At 39.5% G+C, this 22,422-nt stretch overlaps 1 protein-coding gene across 15 annotated transcripts in view; it reads left to right on the top strand.

Moving 5' to 3' along the window:
• The window catches only part of DLG2 (discs large MAGUK scaffold protein 2), a 1,704,777-nt gene that overhangs the window by 883,458 nt on the left and 798,897 nt on the right, over positions 1-22,422 (top strand). For 2 of the 15 annotated variants that reach the window (XM_032488778.1, XM_014560891.2), the window contains exon 1: positions 2,159-2,655. The exons of the other annotated variants lie outside the window; for them this stretch is intronic. In XM_032488778.1, coding sequence (XP_032344669.1) covers positions 2,578-2,655 — 78 coding nt within the window. In that variant the 5' untranslated portion in view covers positions 2,159-2,577. Of the gene's footprint in view, positions 1-2,158; positions 2,656-22,422 lie in introns of those variants that run through there. 15 annotated transcript variants of the gene reach the window in all.

Below are 22,422 nucleotides of genomic sequence, written 5' to 3'. Positions count from 1 at the left end.
GCAGGAATAATGAGTATCTTTAACATCACAGCAATATTAGGGTAAGCTGTGGTCCTGCTGAGTAGCTCTTTGAAAGCTAAGCAGGAGTTACCATTTATTTATTTGTTGGATTTCTGTGGTCCCTTTTTTTCCCCAAAGAGTACAAGGTGTGATGTGGAGAATTTTGTACAGGGGTTGTCTGAGAGAGTCAAAAGGAGATTAAAGGGAAGTAGAGTTCGTAGGAAGTGAGAACACAGAGCCAAAGTAACAGCTAATGGCAAAACCAAACCCTAAGTGGCAGTTAGGCACATTGAAGAAGTTAGAAGAATCTGGGCTGCCCCAAGGGTGCCACTGTTGGCTTTTCAAAACACTGAGTCATCTTACCAGAGCCTGTGCCCCTGGTGAGCACTAGACATTTCTGTTTAATAATCACATGAAGACCCGTAGACTTGGAATGAGAATCATAGACTTACAGGGCAGGAAGGGGCCTTAAAAATTGCCTGCCCAATTCTCTTAATTTACAGGTGAAGCAAATCAAGCCTAGAGAAAACCAGGAAAGAATTTAGAAACAAATCCAGGGTTGGAACCCAGAGTATTCATTCAACAAACATACACGGAATGTATTGTGCTAAACTCTGTTCTAGGCACCATAGTTTCTTTAGTGAGTAACATGGACATGGGTCCTTGTCAGCCAAGGGAGGCTGGAGAGGGATTCGAGAAGGTGAGCTGCCCCAACTGGAAGAAGGCGCGAGGAGCCAACACGGAGCAAAACAGCACTTTATTGCAATACAAGCGGGTGGCGCGGGTGGCACGGGTGGCACGGGTGGCACGGGTGGCGGGCAGCGGCGCTCAGGTGTACACACTTGTCCTTTTATAATGCTAGTGGCGCATGCGTAGTATTCATAATGCTGACTCAGTACTGGCGCATGCGTGTTGTTCATAATGCGTATTCATGCTACTAGCGCATGTGTACATTTACCTCTTACCAGGTGCAAGCTATTGTGAACTTTGGCCTGGGCCCGACGGCCTACCCACTTAAGGCTGCTGACAGTCCTGATCCCACACTGCCTTATGCTACTTCCAATTGCTTATGAGGGTATCCAGTATACTTTATAAAACAGCATTCTGTTGATTGAAGACCCAACCCCCTTTGGGGGTAAAGCTCAAGTGTCTTATAGTGAGAGAAGGGAGTTCTTTTCCAATTATCTTTAAGTAGGTTAACGTGCTTTGGTCAATCGGCATTCCTAGGGCACTTCTATCAGATCAGCTGGAAACCATTTGCTAGATTGAGTCTCATTTGTTTATTAGTGGAAGGAAGGTTTTCTTTGCTGAGATGAGCAATTTATTTTTTGTCCTCTCGTAGGATGGGCAAAGCCTTAGACATTATCTCTTATCAGAGGAAACATTTGTCTCTTAATATTGACTACCTTTAAAATGCCTTACATAATAGTCTAAGCTCTAGTAACATAATTGAAGTTGGAAGCACATAGTGGTAGAATCAAACATGAAAATTCTTCAAAAGAGCACAGTCTAAGAGTTGCCATAAATCTACCTTCTCAAAGTGATATTACAATCCTCCATTTAACATTGGATATCACTGCAGGGAAATTCTGTTTTGGTTTTTTTTTTTTAAGGGAGTAAATTGTTCTATTTAGTTTAAAGGTAGATTTAAGCCCCTCTCCACTCCCCAGTTTCCAGGCAGTAAATCTGTGCTTGTGTAAGAAGCCCACGTTGCTTTACAGGTGGAACCAATGAGTGTAGAAACTAAAGCCCTTCACTCTGGCTTTGCGAAATACACCTCATCCTCTTCGCTTTGCCCTCTGTCTGGGGCTAGCCTCCAAAGAAATAAGGTGTTATCCTGAGAGCTGCGGATAAGGTGGCTGATGAGCAGATAGGACTTTCCTTGGAACACACGGAGTTGAGGAGGGGGCAAAGGAAGGACACTTTTGTCTCCAGCCACCCACCCTAACAGCCTGATATTCTCGGAGGATCAGAGCAGGATTCAGGCTCGGGGCACACCTGTTTGTAGCCATGGGGCCAAGTCCGTGGTGGCCCACCCACTTTCCCGTGCCCAGCAGCTCCTGTATTGGCTGATTTACCTGTGAGGCTGTGTGTTAATGCCTTTACGCGGCTATTGCCTCCAGCACGTACTATAAAGGCAGAGGGAAGCCAAGCGAGGAGGGCAACTGCCAGAGCCGGAGCTGTGAGCCAGCCGGAGGTGAGCCGCCTCCCGGACGGGTTGACTGCGGCTTCCTTTCCTCCCGACACACATGGAGTTTGGTGGTGACGGCGCCTTAAAACTGCAGACGGATACTTCGCCGCCTGGATGTGTGTGAGCTGGCTAGGAAGGCAGCTCCCGCCCGCCTCACCTCCTGCTGGCAGGATGTAAATATACCTGCGGACTGGCCAAACAGGACTGCCTTTCCCCCCAGCCCTCTCCTTCCTCCCGCCCTCTCCCTCCGCTAACCGGCATGAGAGGAACTGAGAAAGCAACAGCCTGCAAGTGACAGCTCCAGCCTGATTCCGTTTGTCTCTCAGCCGAGGTGGGAAGTTGACTGTGCAGCAGCTTCACTGCGAATTCCTGTCATTGGCATCGCTATGTTTGCCTCGATCTGGTACGCCAAGAAGCTGGGTCGCAGGTTCGTGCACAACGCCAGGAAGGCGAAATCAGAAAAGGTATGGAGTGAGTGGGGATGAAGATTACCTTTTCCATTTGCCAGCTGCCTGCTCTGGACCGCTGGTCTGAGTGCAGACGCAGGCTTTTTTAGCTTGGGGTGAGAACCTGCCTCTCACTGGGAATTTAGTCCATGTCACTTACAGGAGGGGAACTGGTGGAGCCCAGCTACTTAGGGGAGAGGCATGGGGGTGGGGGTTTGAGGGGGTCAAGCAGAATCACTAGCTTTGCAAAATATTTGGTGAAACCATCAATTGATAGTGTCTCAACGGAGGCTTACTATTCCTTTAAATGGCATGGGGGTGAACGCAATTAAGCAGCTGAAACCGTTTCTTCAGGGAGCTCTCTAGTAAACTTGTTGCTACACTGGATTATTATTATTACAATCTTTGGTTCTGAAGAGGGCATTATAAATCCCTGAGCCTTTCCCCAGGACTTGTGTCCTAGTGTGTGTCCTAGGAGCACGTATTTAGGGACTCTCAGTAACACTGACCAGACGCCACAGGGGTGCTTGATATCTTTTCAAATCAACAAAGCAATCATTTCAAAAGTGTTTGCAATGAGCAAGAGTTCTATTTATAATCGGATAGTCATGGCCATTTAGAGAATGGCTTTGTATTTCTTTTATTCAGCATGACTGGTTGTTTCCAGAGAACCTCTGTGTAGATTTACCTCATTAGTTATCTTTCTCTAAGAAATTAAAATGGCCTGGAAGTCCTGAGATGGATTACACGCTTGCATCTCTAATTTGTCCTATGCTTTCAGAGGCACTGGCCAAACTGTCGTATTTAGGAAATTGGTATCCTATTTGTTAGGTTTTGGGGGAACTTGCAAAGACAACATTTTGTGAAACAGATTTTCCATATTACTTTGAGGTTGTGATCTTTGGCCCAGTATCCTTTCTGCCTTAAACCTACTCATGAGGTTGACTCAGAGGTGGCTTTCCTGGCCTGTCACACCGTCCTTTCTCTCAACTGCAAAGGTTCCTTCACTTTAACTTGCTATTTGTTCTTTCAGAGTGGAAATGTTGATAAAATGAACAAGAATCCAGTGATAAACGAAGATATGATTGTAGTGTGAAAAGAAAAAAAACATCATTGGAGTTCTGACTTGAGGGTTGTAGCCTTTTAGAATATCCAGATCTGGGAGTTTTAGAATGTTGACAAACTTGCTATTTCATGGCACTTTTGGTTGAGGGAGTGGTAGGGGGAGGCAAGGTGGGGGGGGCGGGTAGAATTGATTCCTTTCCTTTTCCATATATCACAGGTAAAAAGATTACAAACCTAATTATCATATACCAGCACCAGATACATTGAACAGTTGGGTTTTGAGGGTTTTACTTTGTTTTGTTATGTTCTGCTTTATGCAGTGAGACTTGAAAGTAGCAATTGGAGCAAATGTTTTGAAAAAGTGGCTTCTTCCTATTAAATCTATAGGTTGTATGGATGAGAGGACTGTCCGGGACCACAAATGGCTCTGAAAACCACTGGGAGATAATGTTTTTTTGCCAAATTAGTATGCAGAGAAAAGTTGAATCTCCGAGGCACACTTAATTCAAACTTGGGCCTGAATGTGGAGAACACCAGCTCCATGAAATTCAATGTATGGGACCTAAAAGGATGTTAATTTAAGGAACTAACATGGACTTCTGCTTCTTGAGTGTGGGAAGACACTAATAAGGCACCTTTGATATCTGTTTCATTTCTGTGATGGCTAGTGCCAGAAGAAACCAAATGTGGGGTTAAGGGTTTTTAACTCTGTCTTACTCAGAGAGTAAGGAAATCAACATAGAGAACTGAAGTTTTTCTCTCTGAGTGATTAAAAACCAAAGGAAAAATTATTAACTCAGATGCCCTTGTGTTAGCCAGGGGAACTAGGAGGAGTTAATTTTGAACACTAAGTCATGATAACTAACATGAAAATAGCATCTCAGGTTTTTTTTCATGGAATTTGTATTCCTAGGGTTCCTGGAATAAATTAAAAGGTGTGCTGCCTTGAACAATGAACAACAAGGCCTTCAGTCGGTGCTTGGTGAATGGAAATAGTTTATTTATTCTGTGTACCTCATTTTACCATATGGCTTATTTAAAAGCAACTGTGAATTAATATTTTGTCTAATGAGTTCAGTAATAGACTTCAGCTGAGAAAGCAGTTAGCAAATGATACTGCAAGCTGGATAAATTCATACAAGGTAGTACTGTAACATCAGAGATCATATAATTGCAAATAGGGAGGGGGATATAAGGTGCTGCTGACTTTAGGTTGTCATGCTTTATTATAAAGGGGAGGATAATGCATAAAGAAAGAAAACTGTTGAATTTTATTGAGCAAATGACCAGTATACTTAAATGTGAAAGATCTATGGATAGATTCAGAGCAGGCTTTAGCATTTGGGGTATAAATCTGTATCAGAGGCAGTGACTGTGATTTTGTTTTAGTACCTTCTATAAATTTGGGCTTCTCTTTGCAATAAGTAACATAGTTTATTTTCCCCTACTCTAATAAAACAACCTGCACCCATCAGAGCCTACCAGCCCTATTTTAGCATTCAGGCATGGTTGGAGAAGTATATTCCTCCAGGCTGGGGTTAATTGAAAAGCTAATTGGGAATGTGCAAGTCTAAATGCCATCCCTAAACATGCAGTATGCCTTATTCATGGCTGCCTGGTCTACTGTTTTACCTCATCTCATGCCCACAGAATTAAATAGCAGCATGGAATGTAGTAAAAATAATAATAGTAATAAGAATCACAACAGTAGTAATATTAATGATAGTGTCTGTTTGCACACATTGAGCATAGACTGCTTTGTGCAGAGCTTCACTTAATCCTAAAAGGTAGAAATTGTTTTTCTTGAGTCCTAGAGAAAGGAGTAGCTAGCCCAAGGTCACAGAGTTACTAGTGTCAGTGCTAGAATCTGAAACTGACTTTATCCAAGCTATTCCAAAACTGAGTCTGTAGCACTCTCTTCCATCCATCTATCCTGTCTTAGTAAGTCATGAGGTTTACAGAATCAAAGTTACTGATCGTGTAACTCAACCCCCTTATTTCAGATAAGACTATACCTAAGTTATCTTAAATAGACAGTTGTCTGCCCTGTTATTAAAGACTTCACAGTCTTTGTCCTCTTCAGTTAGATAAGTGTATTGAGCTATCATCTTGGCACCTATTATTCCTTTTAGATAGCTAGTAATTGTCATATCATTATAACCTAAACAATTGCACTTGTATTCATTTCTTCTCTTATAGAAACCAAAGATGTCTTTTATCCAAAAAAGACCTAAATGCTTGGCACTTGTAGGTACATTTTCTTTTTAGAGTAAGTCAAAGATGCTGGCTGATTCACATTATCATTGTTCTAGAAAAGAAAAATGAAAGGCTCCTTACTATTCTTAAAATAAATACATTTCATTAAAAAGAGTTTGTGCATACCAGCAAATTCTGTGAATGAAATTATTTTAAATGTGATGATAAGAAATCAAGACTGCCTGGCTGCAATAGAATACCTCCATTCAAATAATTATTTTTTATTTTGACCCTTTGTAATTAATGCAGAAGTTAAGTGTCTTTTGGCCTGTTTGCCACATTTCAACTTAAATTGCTTAATTTAGTCAATTTCTAGACTGTATTATTTTAAAAGGGCAGGTTTAAGAGAAACTGAATTGCAGTTTCTGGTAGCAATAAGATGCAAGAGTATAAAACACTCGAACTTGTGAACCTTCACTGGTGCATCAGCACTGCTCTGTCACTGGTTTTTGTTTTAATTTTTATATTTTTCTTTTAAGCATACACCATGAAAAGTAGATGCATGATGCATTTAGAAAAGACTGGCATCAACATCCATCACCTGATAGACACAACTGTGGATGAGCTTGGCAGTGATATATATCCTATGAGTGATGTAACTGAGCTCAGTATTCTGACATTAGGCAACATTCACCTTGGAGAATTCTTTAAGAACCAACACACTTGGTTCTACCCTCCTCCGCATCTAAACCAAACACATTAGTTCAACATAAACCAAAATCAAAAGGGCAATATAATAATGCATTTTCTGGCAATATGGCCAAAAAGAGAATACTGTCCTGGGTGAGCCTCATATAACATATAGAGCATTGAGCTTAAGGTGAGGACTTGGAGGGAGGGAAATAAATTAGTCCTATTCTTTGCTATTTAGCCTGAAGCCAGTCATTTGGCTTCTCTAGGCCTCAGTTTTCTCTTTGTCAAATAGAAGTAACATTTATGCTCCAGTAGAACCCCAGTGTCCTAAGGAGACACTCCAAACCCCTTAACATGTAACATGTCTACAAAGTTCATCATGATATGGCCGCTGCTTTTCTGTCTGCCATCACACCTTGCCCCTCTTCCATAGGCACTCTAAATCCAGCATTCTGAACTATTTTCAAATTCCTGAATGTCCTATGCTTTTTCTAGCTTCTAGGATTTTTCTTATCCTGTTTGGCTGACTAGTAAACTACAGCCTAGTTGTAACCCTAAATAATTATACCCTAGACTTAGCAGGACATTATCATCGCTAGGAAACCTTTCCTGGCCCCTACAAGCCTAGGATGGTCTTCCATCATCTTTATTTCTCTGTATTTCTCATTAAAGTGTGGATTCTCTGACATGAAGGACTATTCAGTCTTTTTCATCATATTTTCAGGGCCTAAAAGACTGCCTAGAGTATGGTTGTCTTTCATACTCTATTCCATTGACTCTAGGTTTCATCACCTGTAAGATGCACCATTATTTCATGTATTACCAAGAAAAAGAAAAAAGATTATCAATGGAACTATAACATATCATCAATTGCAAGATGCATCTGTATTTCAAAGATGTTAAAATGTGAAAAAAAATTATTTTTAAAATTAATGAAGTATGACACAGTTGAAAATGAATAATGAATGGGTTTATTTTTGAGGATTAAATGAGTTAATATAAATAGTTTAAAGGTTATATTTGCTATCAAGTCACTTTTGTTTCTTTCAAATCATAATAATAGTTTGCATGGGGAAATAGATAATCCTAAAATATATCATCCGTTTTGTTCTGTGCTGATCTTCAACAAGGAAGAGAAATAGAGGGCAAATGAAAATGAAGGTTATAGAAGAGATTGATTAAAAGCCGTAATCAAACTGGAGCCACTTAGGTTGCAAAAGAGAAACCTTAAGAAGCCTCTGGCCTCTCGCCATATATTTATATGTCTAAACAACAACAATAATGATAGCTAACTTTTGTTGAATTCTTTCTATGGACTAGGAACTGCGCTAATATGAGGATCTAGTGAGATCATTACTATTACTAATTTTTAGAGCAAAAACACATCACCAGTAGGTGGCTGGGATTAGATTGGGTGGCTCACTCTAAGCTCAAGCTCTTAACCAGTAAACAATACTTTCTTTGCATATGCACATACATATAGAGTTCTGTATATTACACTGTAAGGATGATGTATGTTTATAGTGACCTAGATATCAAGCTTATTTCCCGTATGAAAGGTAAATATAAGAAGTGAATTTAAGTGCAAAATCAGAAATTTAGCTTCGGCATAAGAAGAAATGTCCTGATGTTGAAGATTCTCCAATCCTCGGTGAATGATAGAATCTTCCTGTGTCTATTTTTGCCTCATGGCAGCTTGAAGAGTAGCCTGATCCAGAGAGAGGGATGGACAGATTGTCCTCTCAGGTCCTTTCTCAGAGCCTTCTGAGTCTTTGAGAGCTCATCGGTCGTGAGCAGCAGCATGACTCAGCGCCAGTGTCTGTCTAGCTGTGGTGACAGAGAGGACAGGTGTTCGTCCATGCTAAATGCAGCCCTGAAGTTCTCCCCTGTCACCTGGCAGGTGAAGCAGGCAGCAAAATGGACAGTAGCACCTGTTCTGAGGTCCAACACTGCTGCCCACCCTGGAAGAGCACAAGGCACAGCTGTTAGCAGGACAGGGAGGGCGAGAGAGGGAAAGGACAGGATCTGAGAAATGGCTGAAATGAAGGAGGGGGAGAGTGGGCTGGACAGGGAGATAACAGGTCACAGACCACTGTAAAATTGTTGTTAATAAGGAATGTCCATTTATCGAGCAGCTTACTCAAACACTGACATGCACTTTGCATGTGTCATCTTATTTAGTCCTCACTACAACCTTCTAAGATAATCCTATTATTAGCTTCCATTTTACAGATGAAGAAACTGAGCTATAAGATGTTATGGAATTTGTCCAAGATCGTTAAACAGTGGAGCCAGCATTCAGGGCCACGTCTGGCTGATTCCAGAGCCCATCATCCTAACCACTCAGATCCTGTGCTTTTTAAACCTTTCTTAGATTGGATGAGCCAGTGATGGGAAAAAGGGATAGACCAACACAACAGCCATCTTCTCATCTCCATGTGCTTCACCTCTGTTGAGTGACTCTGGGGCTAGATATAAGACCTGCATTCTTGTTGGGGGTCCTCCAAGAACCAGATATCCAGATAGTCTACCTTCAGTCCAGTTTACAGAATTTTAGTTGAAAATGGTTTTGTTTTTTGTTTTGTTTTTGTTTTTTCTTCAATATACCTTTAGAATGGTCTTTTTCTACCTGGTATCATTTAGTGGTATTTATTACATTGAGTGATGAAGAGGTAAGGAGAATTCTCCCATCTAATAATATAGACCAACCATGATGATCATTGTAGAGATAAATTTAATAGTCAGATAATTCACATATCTTATTTGCATATGTATTATGTTTATGGGGTTACTAGAGAAACCATCTCACTTGAAATAATGCCTTGTAGTGTTCACTAATAATTTCATTGTAGGTAGTCTTATTTCCCCAAATTATTAAATTGTTAATTAAATTATTAAGTCAACATAAATTCTGTCCCATTCAGTCAGGATCCCCAGTACATAGTAAGCCCTAAATAAATAAACGCTGGTTGAATGATTGACTTGGATGAATGACTCTGAGCTGCACAGGAACAAGACTGAATTAGGGGTCAGTAGGCCTGTATGTTAACTGGCTCCGTCCCAACCATCTGTGCCACCTTGGCTAGTCTCTTAATCTCTCTGGGCCTGAGTTCTTTATCTGCAACCACATTCCTTTCAACTCTTAACATTCTTTGAATTCTGATCCTGATTTGCTGTAAGACTGCTGAGTCCTTACAGGGAAGGATTTGATCTCATTTGTCTTTGTGCTCCCAGCACCTAGCACAGTGCCCAGCATAAGCAAACTAATACAGTTTATATCAAATGAATATATACACAAGGCCTGGAATGTCTTTAACCATTAGTAAGAAGGATATAATGGAGAATCTACCGAATTTCCAGGTGGAAGCAAAGTAAGACTCTTGGGAGGTTTTCTTTTTACTGCCTTTTTTCTTTGAAGAAAAAGGAATCTGAGGCACTTTATTATAGCACTGGGGCTAGAGGCTTCCATCCCTTTCTTGCCCACTCTCCATTGCCACTAACATTGAAGTGAAACACACAGTAGCCAGCAGAATACCAGAGTCCTCTTCAACCACCAGCAACGATATGTCAAACTAAAATTTTCCAGCTGCTTTGTTCCGTGTGCCAAAAGATTACAGGCTTATGTTTGAGCATGAAATGTTTATTTCTTGTACTTTATTCATCTGAAAATTCTACTTATGTAGAGAATCGTCACCTCATTTCCTATGGACCAAATTGTGCTTCCCACATTCATATTTTAAAGTCCTAACCTCCAGTGTGATTGTATGTGGAGATGTGGAGATAAGGCTTTTAAGAGGTAATTAAGGTTAAATGAGATTATAATAGTGAGGTCTTAATCTGATAGGATTAGTGGCTTATAAGGAGAGGAAATAGATCTGTCTTATCTCTGTCTCTCTATCTGTCTCTCTCTCTGCCATGTGAAGACACCACAAAAAAAGGTGGTCATCTGCAAGCCAGAAAGAGATCTCTTACCAGAATTAAACCCTGCCAGAACCTTGATCTTAGACTTCTCATTCTCCAGAATTGTAAGGAAATATATGTCTATTGTTTAAGCCAGCCAGTCTCTGGTATTTTGTTATGGCAGCCTGAGCAGGCTAATATACCATGATGCCACCATGGTCTTACACGGTGATGTTCAATGAGGAGTGATTTTCTCGTGCCCACGGTCAAGGTATCATTGCTAGGGAGAAGTGTGTAATCAGTTGAGTGCTCTTTTTCAACCCAAAGCATGTAAGCTCTGTTAAACACACAGCCTCTGCAGTGTCAACATCTGCCAGGAAGGGTTATTAAAATTAGTAATATACTAAGTAAAAGGGGAAGATGTAGAAGGTAAAGGGAAGGAATGAACTGCTCTTGGAAGGTCAATGTTCTTGTCTTCATGTTCTGTGATCTAACCAAGAAAGCAAGGGAAGTGAATGCTAACTATTCAGCAGGCAAATTTGATAAGTTTTATTTTATTTTCATATTTTATCAAATACTATTCTTCCCTTCCACACTTATTTGTTGCTATAGGTTACTCTGATTTATAAACAGAATTGGTTTGCTTTCCGTACCATCTACTCCACAGTTCCTCAGTGCTGACTTTGGGAGAAATTTTCTCCCATGAAGAGGGCTTCTGACTTTTCAGCAGAGTTTACAGCAAGATATGATGAAATGAGCACTGTCCAAGGTAGGAAGTCAGTGTCCATGGGATTCATGCCCATAGCAATATTGAACTGTGTCATTTGACATGAGAAATTTTGGTGATTCGTTACCACAGGAACAGTAGAAACTGACTTGTGCTGTGGGAGAGGAAAAGCGTGTTGGAGATGGGGAGTTGCAGGGAGTGGTACTTGGGAAGGTAGAAGAGAATAAGAAAGATATTTTTATTTCTCCTTCTCTGAGCACCATTTTGGTCTAGGACTTATATTCCTTTTACTGTTTTCTAAGCATCTTGGATAGACTCTTTGTCATCTTTATTGACCCCTTTCCTACATACATTGTTGATACATCCAAGAACAGCAGGATGGCAGTGAAAGACAACAGACTCAAGTTCGAATCTGACTCAACATCTTACTGGTTGGGTGACCCTGAGCAAAGAAATGCATCTTTTTAATCATTAGTGTTTTCATATATTAAAAATGGTGATAACCATCCTTGTGTGGTTTTTTGATTCAGTTAAAAACTTCAGGTAAAGTATCTGGTCCATCGTAAAACACTTAATCCATACTTCTTTCCTTCCCTCCTCTCCCTTCCTTGTCTCCCGCCTCCCTACCTCTCTGTCTCTCTCTCTCCTTTCCTTCCTCCATTCATTTTAACTCTGCATAGTTCCAGAAAGGATGCAAAACAGCATTTGATAACTTCTTCGTTAATGATTCTTTTTACTGTACTACTCCCTTGAATTTCAGAATAAACTTGCCCTCCCATCCTGGTTTTACAGAGTGAGGAAATGTGTAATTATATCTCTGCTGCTAGTTAGAGGGGGAAAATAATTACTGCGGAGAACATCTTAAATGGAAATTGTCAGTACGCGGACTATGAGGGAATTCTAGGTTTTTATTTCCTTTTTAATAAGTAAATCCTAGATCATCCTTATAAAAAGTGCCCCTACCTCCTTCTTTCCCACACCCCACCTCTCTCAAAACACACCATTCACTTTTTAAAGATAGTGACTCTGCAGAATGTGAGTCAAGCCACGTTGTTTCTCATTTGAAGTGAAGTGGTATGTGAGGAATGACTTAAGATGCTCATCTCCCAGCTGGTGACTGCATCACATCACCATTATAGCTTTATTTCAGGTCTTGGGAAAAAAAAAAAGAGGGGAAGGGCTCCATGCATTGTTACATTGAACTTCGTAACCTGAAAGAACCTTCCTTTCATAAATGATAATAGTAACATTAATAACCACTTACTGACTCCTTACTATGGGCAAGTCACTATTCTCAGATTTTCCATTTTCTAACCCAGCTAATCCTGACAGCGATCCTATGGACTGAGTACTATTATATCTGCATTCTGACTGCTGAGGCGCAGAAAAGTCAATTCATGTCCCCAGAGACCCACAATTAGCATGTTCAGGAACCAGGATTTGAACCTAGGCACCCTGAATCTGAGCCTGCATTCTTAACCGCAGTGCTGTGTTGTTTCCCATGTCATTCTGATGAGCAAACTGAGTCCCCAGGAAGTATGAGGTCTGGGAAGTTTCTTGCCCAGAGTTAGTTTTTGGCAGCTCAAGTTTTGAGATTTGAGCTCAGATCTTCGAATACCCATCCATCCTTTGCTCTGGCAGGAGACTGAGTGGCTCCACATACCACTGAGGTGGATGCCCCTACATTTATTTCCCATGATGAAATCTCAAGATGTTTCAAGTACTACTCTTGAGATCTGAGATAAACAGAGGCTGATAGTTTTCTTCCATTTCACCAGAAGTACTACTGGTTGTATTCATAATACTGGATGATGGTATTAATAACCTATGATGATATTTTCAGTAAGTAATTGGTCCATTTTCATTTTGACTTCTGAGTGTTGCTTCCATTAAAAACAAAAAACAAAAACATCCAACAGGATGGCATTTGGAAAACAATTCCACACCAGTAGTTGCATTAATTGCTACTTTGGATGTTCCTGCTGTGAATTGAATAGGGCCACTTTGGGTCTATTTCTTAGAAATAACCATCTTTATTACCCCTGCTCTAGGATGCACAGTTTTGAGATTTTTTAGAGGAAAATATCTTCAATAATCTCTTTCTATTTTCCATTTTCATTCCATAAGTAATCCTTTTCATTGTTATCACCATTTTTAATGTTCTCAGATTTAATTTATGGCGGGTATGAGATGTTATAGGATGCTTTTGCCTCTTGCTTTCTCAGCATATAACATTCTGTTAACTCCCCAAGTGTAACATTTTGAATATCATGTTTAATTCAAATATGATCCATTATTTTATTAAGGTTGTTTTTTCCCCTTGCATATCTCTAGAATATGTAAGAGCTTTATGGAAATGGCGTATGTGATACACAAGTAAGAATTTCTTTTAGTATCCATTATTTCTCCAGTATTTTGAGAAAAACAGGCCAAAATGTAGCATAATGAAATGATGCTTATTGTCAATTATGAATTATACTAAATTTCTTTTAGAAAACAAATTTAAATACATTTCAGATTAATTTATGCTTTTTCTCTCCTGGTTTCCTCAATTCACCTATCTGGTTGTCCTGAACAGTTTCAAAGTCATATTTTTTTCATATTTCTAGGTTGACCCCAGGCTGGCCCCAGAAAAACAATTCAAGTAAATGAGTTATCTGTGGCCTTTGAAGTCAATTAACAATTCAACAATATTCATTTGTTCTGTGGCATTGAACAAAGACTTCCTTGCACAATACTACTAACAGTGCTATGCTGGGATTTATGAAGGCTGCTGAAATAATCAAGCCATGGTCCCTATGCTTGGGAAGTTAGGTATAGGTTAGGAAAAAATGAAACATATACAATTAAAGTCTTAGATGAGCTTTAGCAGTATAAATAACACATTTATTTCTTTGGCCTTGCTAAACCCTCTGTTTCTTTGTTCTTGTTTTTGTTTTGTTTGTTTGTTGGTTGGGGTTTTTTTTGTTTTTTTGGTGAATCTTAGCGTTCTAGAGCTGTGGGATCATGACTGATTGCAAAACACCTGGCATTTCCTTCACAGAGCTCCACTTTCCAAGATTAGACTAAAATACACTTGGTCTGATTGGGCTCTTAGCACTTTTGGGCTTGCACAGTGTCTTTCTAGAAAAAAAAAAAAAGGCTTAAATTCGTCTTGTTTTTCATACTTCTATTCAGGTAGATTGAGATAGAAGAGTGGAGAACTTAAGAGCCTGATTTCTGGATCCAGACTCTCTAGGTTCAAATCCCAGCATCACTACTAGTTGTGGGACTTTGAGCAAGTTACTTAAGCTTTCTGTGCTTTAGTTTCCTCATCTGTACCAGCGAAAATAATAGGACCTGTCTCATAGGGTTGTTATGAGGACTGAATGAGGAAATATTGTGTGATGTAATAGCCATTATCTAAGTGCTTTTAAATACGTATAATGCGCCAGGTCATTAAAAAAAAAAGAGAGATACTAGGGTGAGGGCAGTTCTGTGGAACCTCTCAAATGAATAGCCAGTTCTTCCATCCTACATTCTGACTCTGTTTTTGACGTGCAATACAACCACTTTGAGTGCTTCATAATCATGTGCTCCACGGCATCAGCGTGAATGGGCAAGTAAACCTCTGCCCCAGTACAATAACCCTGAGCGCTCCTGAGCCCTGCTTTTGGAAGGTGACTCTTTTTCTTCAGCCCTGATGTAAGCAGTTGATCTCACCAGAGATACTAGGATTACTGCCATTTGGTTGTTGAGTCATTAATTTGAAAAGCCTCTACCCAAGAGTGTCTGCCTTGATATCCACCCAAGAGAACATCCTCTGAGGAGGTAGGGCAAGGGCCTCTAATTAGTATAATGAATGTCTGTCTTTCCAAAACACCAGCTCTGCTTTTGGAAAGGAATCAATATCCGTCATCACTGTTTGTTGCTCAGTGATATAGATACTTCCATGTGTTTCTGTGCTCTTAGGGACTGTTCAACGGATGTGAGGATGCTCAAATACCAGAAACAGCTTACTTTTCATTTCTAATTAACATTTTATGTTCTAGAATGTGCATTGCCTCTTTTTTCATATCATACTATTTCTAACTTATACAGTTTTATTACTAATTGAGCAAGAGCATGTCTTTCTGAAATAGAACTATTTTCTTTGAAGAAACTGAACATTAACTTAAAGTACTTGGCAGAAACAAAAATCTTAACAACTCATAAATTTATTCATTTGATATGTGCCTTACAATATGCCAGGAAACTAGGTGTGTGATGGTGACCATGACCTATTCAGTACTCAAGGAATGCATTGCGTAATGGATGAGGAAGACAATCAAACCTGAATATAGTCTATTTTTGATAATCTGTCTATTTGTGACAAAATACACATACCATAAAATTTACCATTTTGCCCACTTTTAAGTTTACAGTTCATACCATTAAGTACATGTACAATGTTATACAACTATCACATTATTCATCTCCAGAACTTTTCATTATCCCAAACAGAAGCTTTCTACCCATCTGAATAATCTAAATGTAAGAACTTTCAGACTTTCCCCATTTGACCTTCCTGAAAAACCTACTGATTAATTTATAATCATTCCATTTACCTGTTAAGGCTATTCTAAGAATGTTTCAGAAATACTTATAAATATCTGAACTTACATTGTTTCTTTTATAAGATATTACAACATTTAAAGTAGTGATGTTAAACATTTTGTTGCAAAGAGTGTAATTTAATTTTAGCTGAGTACCTTTAGCTTTACTAAGATTAGTAATTAAATATTTAGTTGTGTAGTAAATTAGCTATGCCACGTGATCCTTGGAAAATGGGTGCTCTATTTACTGCAGCATGAATGTTTTACAAGGTATTGTAATGTAACTAGTAAATCAATAATGACAATTTAGGTTTCAGCTAATTAAACTCTTCCTTAGCATTTATTAATTGGAGGGTCTGAAGTAGAACAACTATGATAGTGATGATAACTGTTGCGATGGTTTAGCTGCACCAGCCAAGGATAAAACTGGGAAAAGAGAAAACGTGTGACTAGTTATAAAGTCAGTTTCCTACTGTCTTCTCTATGAATTTTGATTGGCAAATCTAAACCAGGATTAGTCATTGAGAGAACTTGTCATCAACTTCATGCCCATCTTCAGTCAAAACACTTTTAATGAGAATTGACACAATTGTGATGGCAAACAGTCAATTAAATAAATTTTAAAGTGTTTACTAACATGAATGTGCCCAGAACTGAGCTATGTTATTGAAACAGCATAATCAAACACAAAGAACCCAGTTCACAGTCATAGATTATGTATTAAAGCCATTATACTAATACTGAATAACAGTAATGGTAGAAATAGTAATAATATGAGTAATATATAACAAAGCCTTTTTGCAGATGAGGAAATTAAGGCCCAGATATGTTTGGCCTCTCACATCCCTTATTTGGCTCCATAAATTAGCTTAATCACAACCTAGATCTTTATTTCATGTAATACTACGTGTAAGGGAGATGTGAAAACATGTCCAGGAGGACATGGCTGTGTATAGTCACTCGATCTTTAGTTGATTTGGAAAAACACTGTGATTTGGCTGAGAAAGCAATAGCTTTAGCATCTGAAAGACCTGCTTTTGAGTCAGCTGTGCCTTTTACCACTCTCTGGCAAACTTGTTTAACTTCCAAGGCTCAGATTTTTCATCTGTAAAATAGGGATAAAAGTGGTAACTCACTAGCATAGCAGTACTGTAGAGAGTAGATGCTCAAAAGTCTCTCTCTTCACTTAAGTATTAATTGGAATTCTTAATATGTGTCTAATATATTCTCAGTTAGGGATATAAGAATAAAATAATCATGATCTATCCAAGTATCCTCCTCAGCTTCTCTGAAGAGTCAGGCAAGTGAGGGAGAGGGTTGTGGAAAGAGACTACCACATAGCATGACAATTCAGATTTATTCATCCGATTGTGCAATAATAGAAATACTGTAGACTCAACTAGTTTGGTAGGCATAAAGGGAGGAGTGGAGAGGAATGAGGGGAATCCAAAGAGGCCTCAGAGAGGGGATGATGCTTGGGAAGAGTGGAACAGGGTGAGAGAGTTTGCCAAGCAGATGGGGTGAGGGAGATCACTGTGAGCAGAGAGAGCAGCTTGAGCAAAGCACAGATTCCTCAAAGAGCAAGGCCTTTTCATGGAACAGCGTGTGGCTCATTGTGGCCTGAGCATAGGGTGCACACGAGGGAGTGGGAAGAAGTGACTTTGGAAAGGTCGGAGGGGGCCAGATGGTGAAAGCTTGGCTTGCCATCTAAGAAGTTTGAATTGTGTTTAATGAGGGATGGAGCACCAGCGTCATTGAAGGATTTTAAGAAATAAGGATTGGAGAGAGAGAAAGAGAGAGAAGGGAGGGAATCAGATTCAGATTTTAGGAAAACTGATTTGGTGGCAGCATGGAGAATATAGCAGAGATGAGCACAGGTAGATGCTTCAGAAGACTTTGACTTTTTTAAACTTCACAGGGCATCATAGTCACTTAGAGGTCTTGTTAAAACACATCACTGAGCTCTATTCTCAGAATTTTGGATTCAGTAGATCCAGAAAGAGGAACAAGAATTTGCATTTTTAACCAAGTCTCCAGGATCACACCCACAATAATGATGAGGGGCTAACCAGGACCCGTACTGAGGCAGTGAAATCGAGGTTGTGATTGAAACTGTAAGGGCCTCATTGATTAGATGCACCCTTACGATACATTGTGCCTGCTGAGATTTTGCTTGGCTAGTATTTCTCTGCCGGAGGCATTTGGTAACACTGGAGGATATTAGGTGAAATAAAACGTACTAACCGTTGTCTACCGGGGTCTGAGTGGTTCAAAGTGAGCTGGGGCCCTCAGTGAATGTTAATGCCGGAAACTGCCTTGGGAATTTCTTAACTCAAACTCTTTTCTTACGGTTGTTGTTGTTTTAATTGAAATATAGTCAGTTACAATGTGTCCATTTCTGCTGTACCACTCAGCAATAAAAAAAGAATAAAATAATGCCATTTGCAGCAACATGGATGGACCTGGAGATCGTCATTCTAAGTGAAGTACGCCAGAAAGAGAAAGAAAAATACCATATGATATCATTGATATGTGGAATCTTAAAAAAGAGAACACTAATGAACTCATCTACAAAACATAAACAGACTTGCAGACATAGTGAACAATCGTACAGTTACTGGGGGAAAAGGGGTAGGAAGGAGTAAATTTGGGAGTTTGAGACTTATAGTAGCTGTTAATGGAGAAGGCAGTTCGAATTACAGAGAAGAAAGACTTGTCCCCAGTCACAGGGCTGGTTGTCTGGGGAGAAGGGTTTCTGATGTAAGATGCTGCTGTTGAAGGGTCTTACACTCTGATCTGTACACATTTCCTGTGCTTTCAGCTGTATTATGGCCAAGGGGAAACAAAATCTGGCTGCTTTTTAGTTGTTTCACCACTTCCATTTTTTTTAAAGTAAGCATATACTTTCCTAAGGTTTCTGTGACAATTGACTCTTGGTTAGACAGGATTTTTCTTCTGTTTTTGTTTATTTGGTGCGTGTGTTTGTTTTTAATCCACACATCATCTCTCTAATTACCTTTTATTGTAATCATGATCTATTTTTCTCGTAGTCCCATTGTTGTTCTAGTGACATGGGTTTCATCTGCTGAGCATAGGAAAAAGGTTTTAATAGACAGAATTAACTCTGGGGTGGTTACTTTGGATTTCAAAGAGGCAGTTGATGCTTGTAGACTGTGAGGGCTGAAAGAGCTGAGCATGCTGTGTGTAATAATGAAGGTGGTTTGGGAAGATTTTTGTGCTCTTAATTAGGAATGAGATGAGGTGGCCTTCTGTCAGCAGGAGGCTCAGGACACGGACCTGTAATTGCAGTGATATAATGGGATTACTCAAACTTGAGCCGTTGCCCACACTGAAGGGGGCTCAGCACCTCCTCTACACACCTGCACTAGTGCAGGGTGGGGCGTGTTGTAGTGGGATGTTTTGTAGAATTGATTGTATAATTTGGAGGATTTTTTTTTCCTTCCTCCTTCCCTCTGTGTGCATGTGCATTTACACAGTGGAGAAGAAGAACATAAAAGTACTTGCATCTCTCAACATTGTGCGTCGAATGGAAGGGCCTTTGAGGGTTGTCTTGCATAGGAGACAGTGTATTCAGGATGCTCTAAATAATGTCCAGAATAAATACATTGTACTTTGGCAAGCACTTGGTGTGGTTGCCTAATACTACAGCTCATAAATGTTTACTAAGATAAAGTATTATTAGTGAGTGTAAATTTCTCCCAGGTATAGGGATAGATATTGAGCAGATATTATTAAATGCAGTGAGTGTTTGAAAGCACGTACAGAGCTTTGAATTCATTTTAATTTCAAAGTAAGAGCAGGTTTGAGTTAATGAAGCACCAGGGATATTATGTGAGCCACCAAAAAAAAAGTAATCTCTCTCTCTCTCCCTCTTTATCATCCATTCACAAAACTGTAAGTATGCACTTACTAGGTAATGTGTAAGGTCCTGAGACTGTACCAGGACTGAAAAGACAGAACTCTTGCCTTTACAGAGTTTACGTCTTCATGTCAGAAGCAGACTTGCCACAAAACAGTTTATCTCCAGTTAAAAACCAAGAGTTTGGATACATTAAAGAAGAAACAAAGAATTCCAGTCTGGGAATAGACTATGCTTTGTGCAGAATATTGAAAACAAAATGATGACAAAGAACAAGACTGATTTTAATAGGCAGAGGAGGACAGGCCAGCATTCCAGGGTGAGAAAACAGGGAAAGCAGAGGGATGGGAGCATTTTAAGGAAACTATTTGTTCCGGCTGGAGAGGACAATATAAAGAGAGGGGACTAAGTTTTGCAGCTGGAAAGGAAAGGCTGGGCCAGATTGGCAAAGCCTTGCATGTATCATGAGGAGCTAGAATTGAATTCCATGAACAGAAGGAAGACTTGGTATAACCAATTCAAAACCAAACCAAAACCACTTGGACAAGACAATACAGCACAGTAATGGTTAAAAGCGCAGGCTCCCCCAAATTTTCAAACTTAGGCTTTTGTTTCTTGTTTAAGTTTGAGAAAGTTATTTAATGTCTCTGTGCCTCAGTTCCATCATCTCTAAAAATAATGATACCTCCTTCATGCTATTGTCATAAAGATTAAATTAAATGTCTATAAAGCCGTTAGTATAGCACCAGGCTATAATTCTGAACTGGTATTGCTCTTCTTTTTCTGCTTGTTTTCTTTGCCACATAAGCTAAAAGAACGTTAAGCTCCTATGTCTTCATGGAAGTAGGCTAGAAAGTAACACATTTTATTCAGGGTCTTTTTGAGCCTTCCTATCTGCTAGGGCTTATGGAAAACGTAACACAAAGATGATTAAGATACCAACAGGTAAGTAAGAAATTGTACTGCCATATGTTAGTGCTATCATGCAGACTCTTTTTAAAGTGCTTTTGGAGCATGAACTGGTAGATACACTCTAAGAGCTTATAGTCCAAAGAACACATTCACGTTGTCTTATGGTATAGTTAAGAAAACTGGACATAACCCAGCACATTAATGGACAATAGGGAATTTATATTTTGTGGAAACAAAAAATCCAAGTCAGGATTGATACCTTAAATGTAAAAGTGCAGTGAGGGCTAGGAGAATCGGAAGCCCATTCCCGAATGACAGAGGGTAATAAAGAGGAACTCAGTTTTATCAGTTTCATCTCGGAAAACTTCCTAGGGAAGGTGGGATTCTAATGCTATTGAAAAGCCTAACAAGTAAAATATTTGACAGATAAGATGAGAAAAAAAGCATGTCCTGACCTTAGGAATTCTGGCACTGTTTCGAAGAAGGCAGAGGTTTCCAGTGACAAACGAAGAGGTGAGGAAAATCTGAGACTGTATCTTAAAGAAGATTTGAAAAGACAAAGTGGGCAGAGAAGATGGGCGTGGGTAGGGCTGGGGTGTGAGGGGCGCCCTAGTGCATGGCTTAGGCTCAAAGTAATAAAGTCTGGATTTTCAGACTGACCTGGAAGGCAAATAAATGATTATCCTGGAAACGGAGGGAAGTGCTGATAATGGACTCTGTGGTAAGGAGAAGTCTGTGATAGTTTGGGGAAGAGAGAGACTTCGGTACAAGGGGAAAAGACAAGGATACTAGCATGTATTAAGCACTTAACTGTGTCCCAGGCATGATGCTAGATACATTCTATAATTCGTCTCATTTCATTCCCACATTAATTCTGTGAGGCAGATAAATTTATCCCTTTAAAGGCAGGAAAACTGAGGTTCAGATGAAACGACTCTATCCAGATCACAAGTCAGTCAGTTATTGAGAATTAAGAAATCCAACCAAAATAGTCATAATCGGAAAGTTTAAATTCCTTGTTTTGACTAAATTACACCACTATCTTTCATCCATCCATTCACTCAGTAACTAATCACCCAGTGCTGACTGTGGGCAAGACTCTGTCACTGTGTTGACCTTCTTGCTCTGCACCTACTAGCTGTCTGATCTCGGAAGAGCCACTTTCCTGTGACCATTTTCTAAACTGTTAAATAGGCTTGTGTGAGGATTGACTGCTGGAATATTTGCAAAGATGTCAGTTCTGATACAAAGTGGCCACTCAATCTGTTAGTTGAATTCAAATTTATATTTCAACAATTACCAGGTAATTACAAACTCTTCTTATCTATTCCCCAAGGACACATAAGAATCAGTATTTGGCATCATTTTATTCATTTTTTTTCAGTTGTTTGTGTACAATACTGTAATGATGATGAAGATATTGATGATAATAATGTTAATAATAATAGCAGCAACCTTTTATTGAGCACATACTGTGTGCCAGGGCCTGTGTTAAGTTCATGGTTTATATAATTTCATTTAATCCTCAGCAGAAGTACATGAGTTAGAACTCTTCCCATGCCTATTTTATACATGAAAACTCAGGCTTCAGAAGGTTAAGTGACTTTGCTAAGATTGCGCAGCCAATGAATGGCAGACCAGGATCTCAAATCTTGGGATGTCTTTAACCACAAACCACATGCTCTTAATCATTAGGTGTTACGGCCTTATTGTTTAACAGAATGTTTTTTGCGTCAGAGCTGTCAGGAATTCAGAACATTTTTGCTCCCATCTAGCCTGAATTAGCGAACTTTCACTCAAATTCATGCTCTTTGCTGTTAGTTACTGGTGTTCTAAAT

Source organism: Camelus ferus, chromosome 10 (genome assembly GCF_009834535.1).
Source record: "Camelus ferus isolate YT-003-E chromosome 10, BCGSAC_Cfer_1.0, whole genome shotgun sequence".
Taxonomy (NCBI): Eukaryota; Metazoa; Chordata; class Mammalia; order Artiodactyla; family Camelidae; genus Camelus; species Camelus ferus.
Note: the sequence above shows the minus strand (reverse complement) of the source record. Positions and strands in the feature narration are given on the sequence as shown.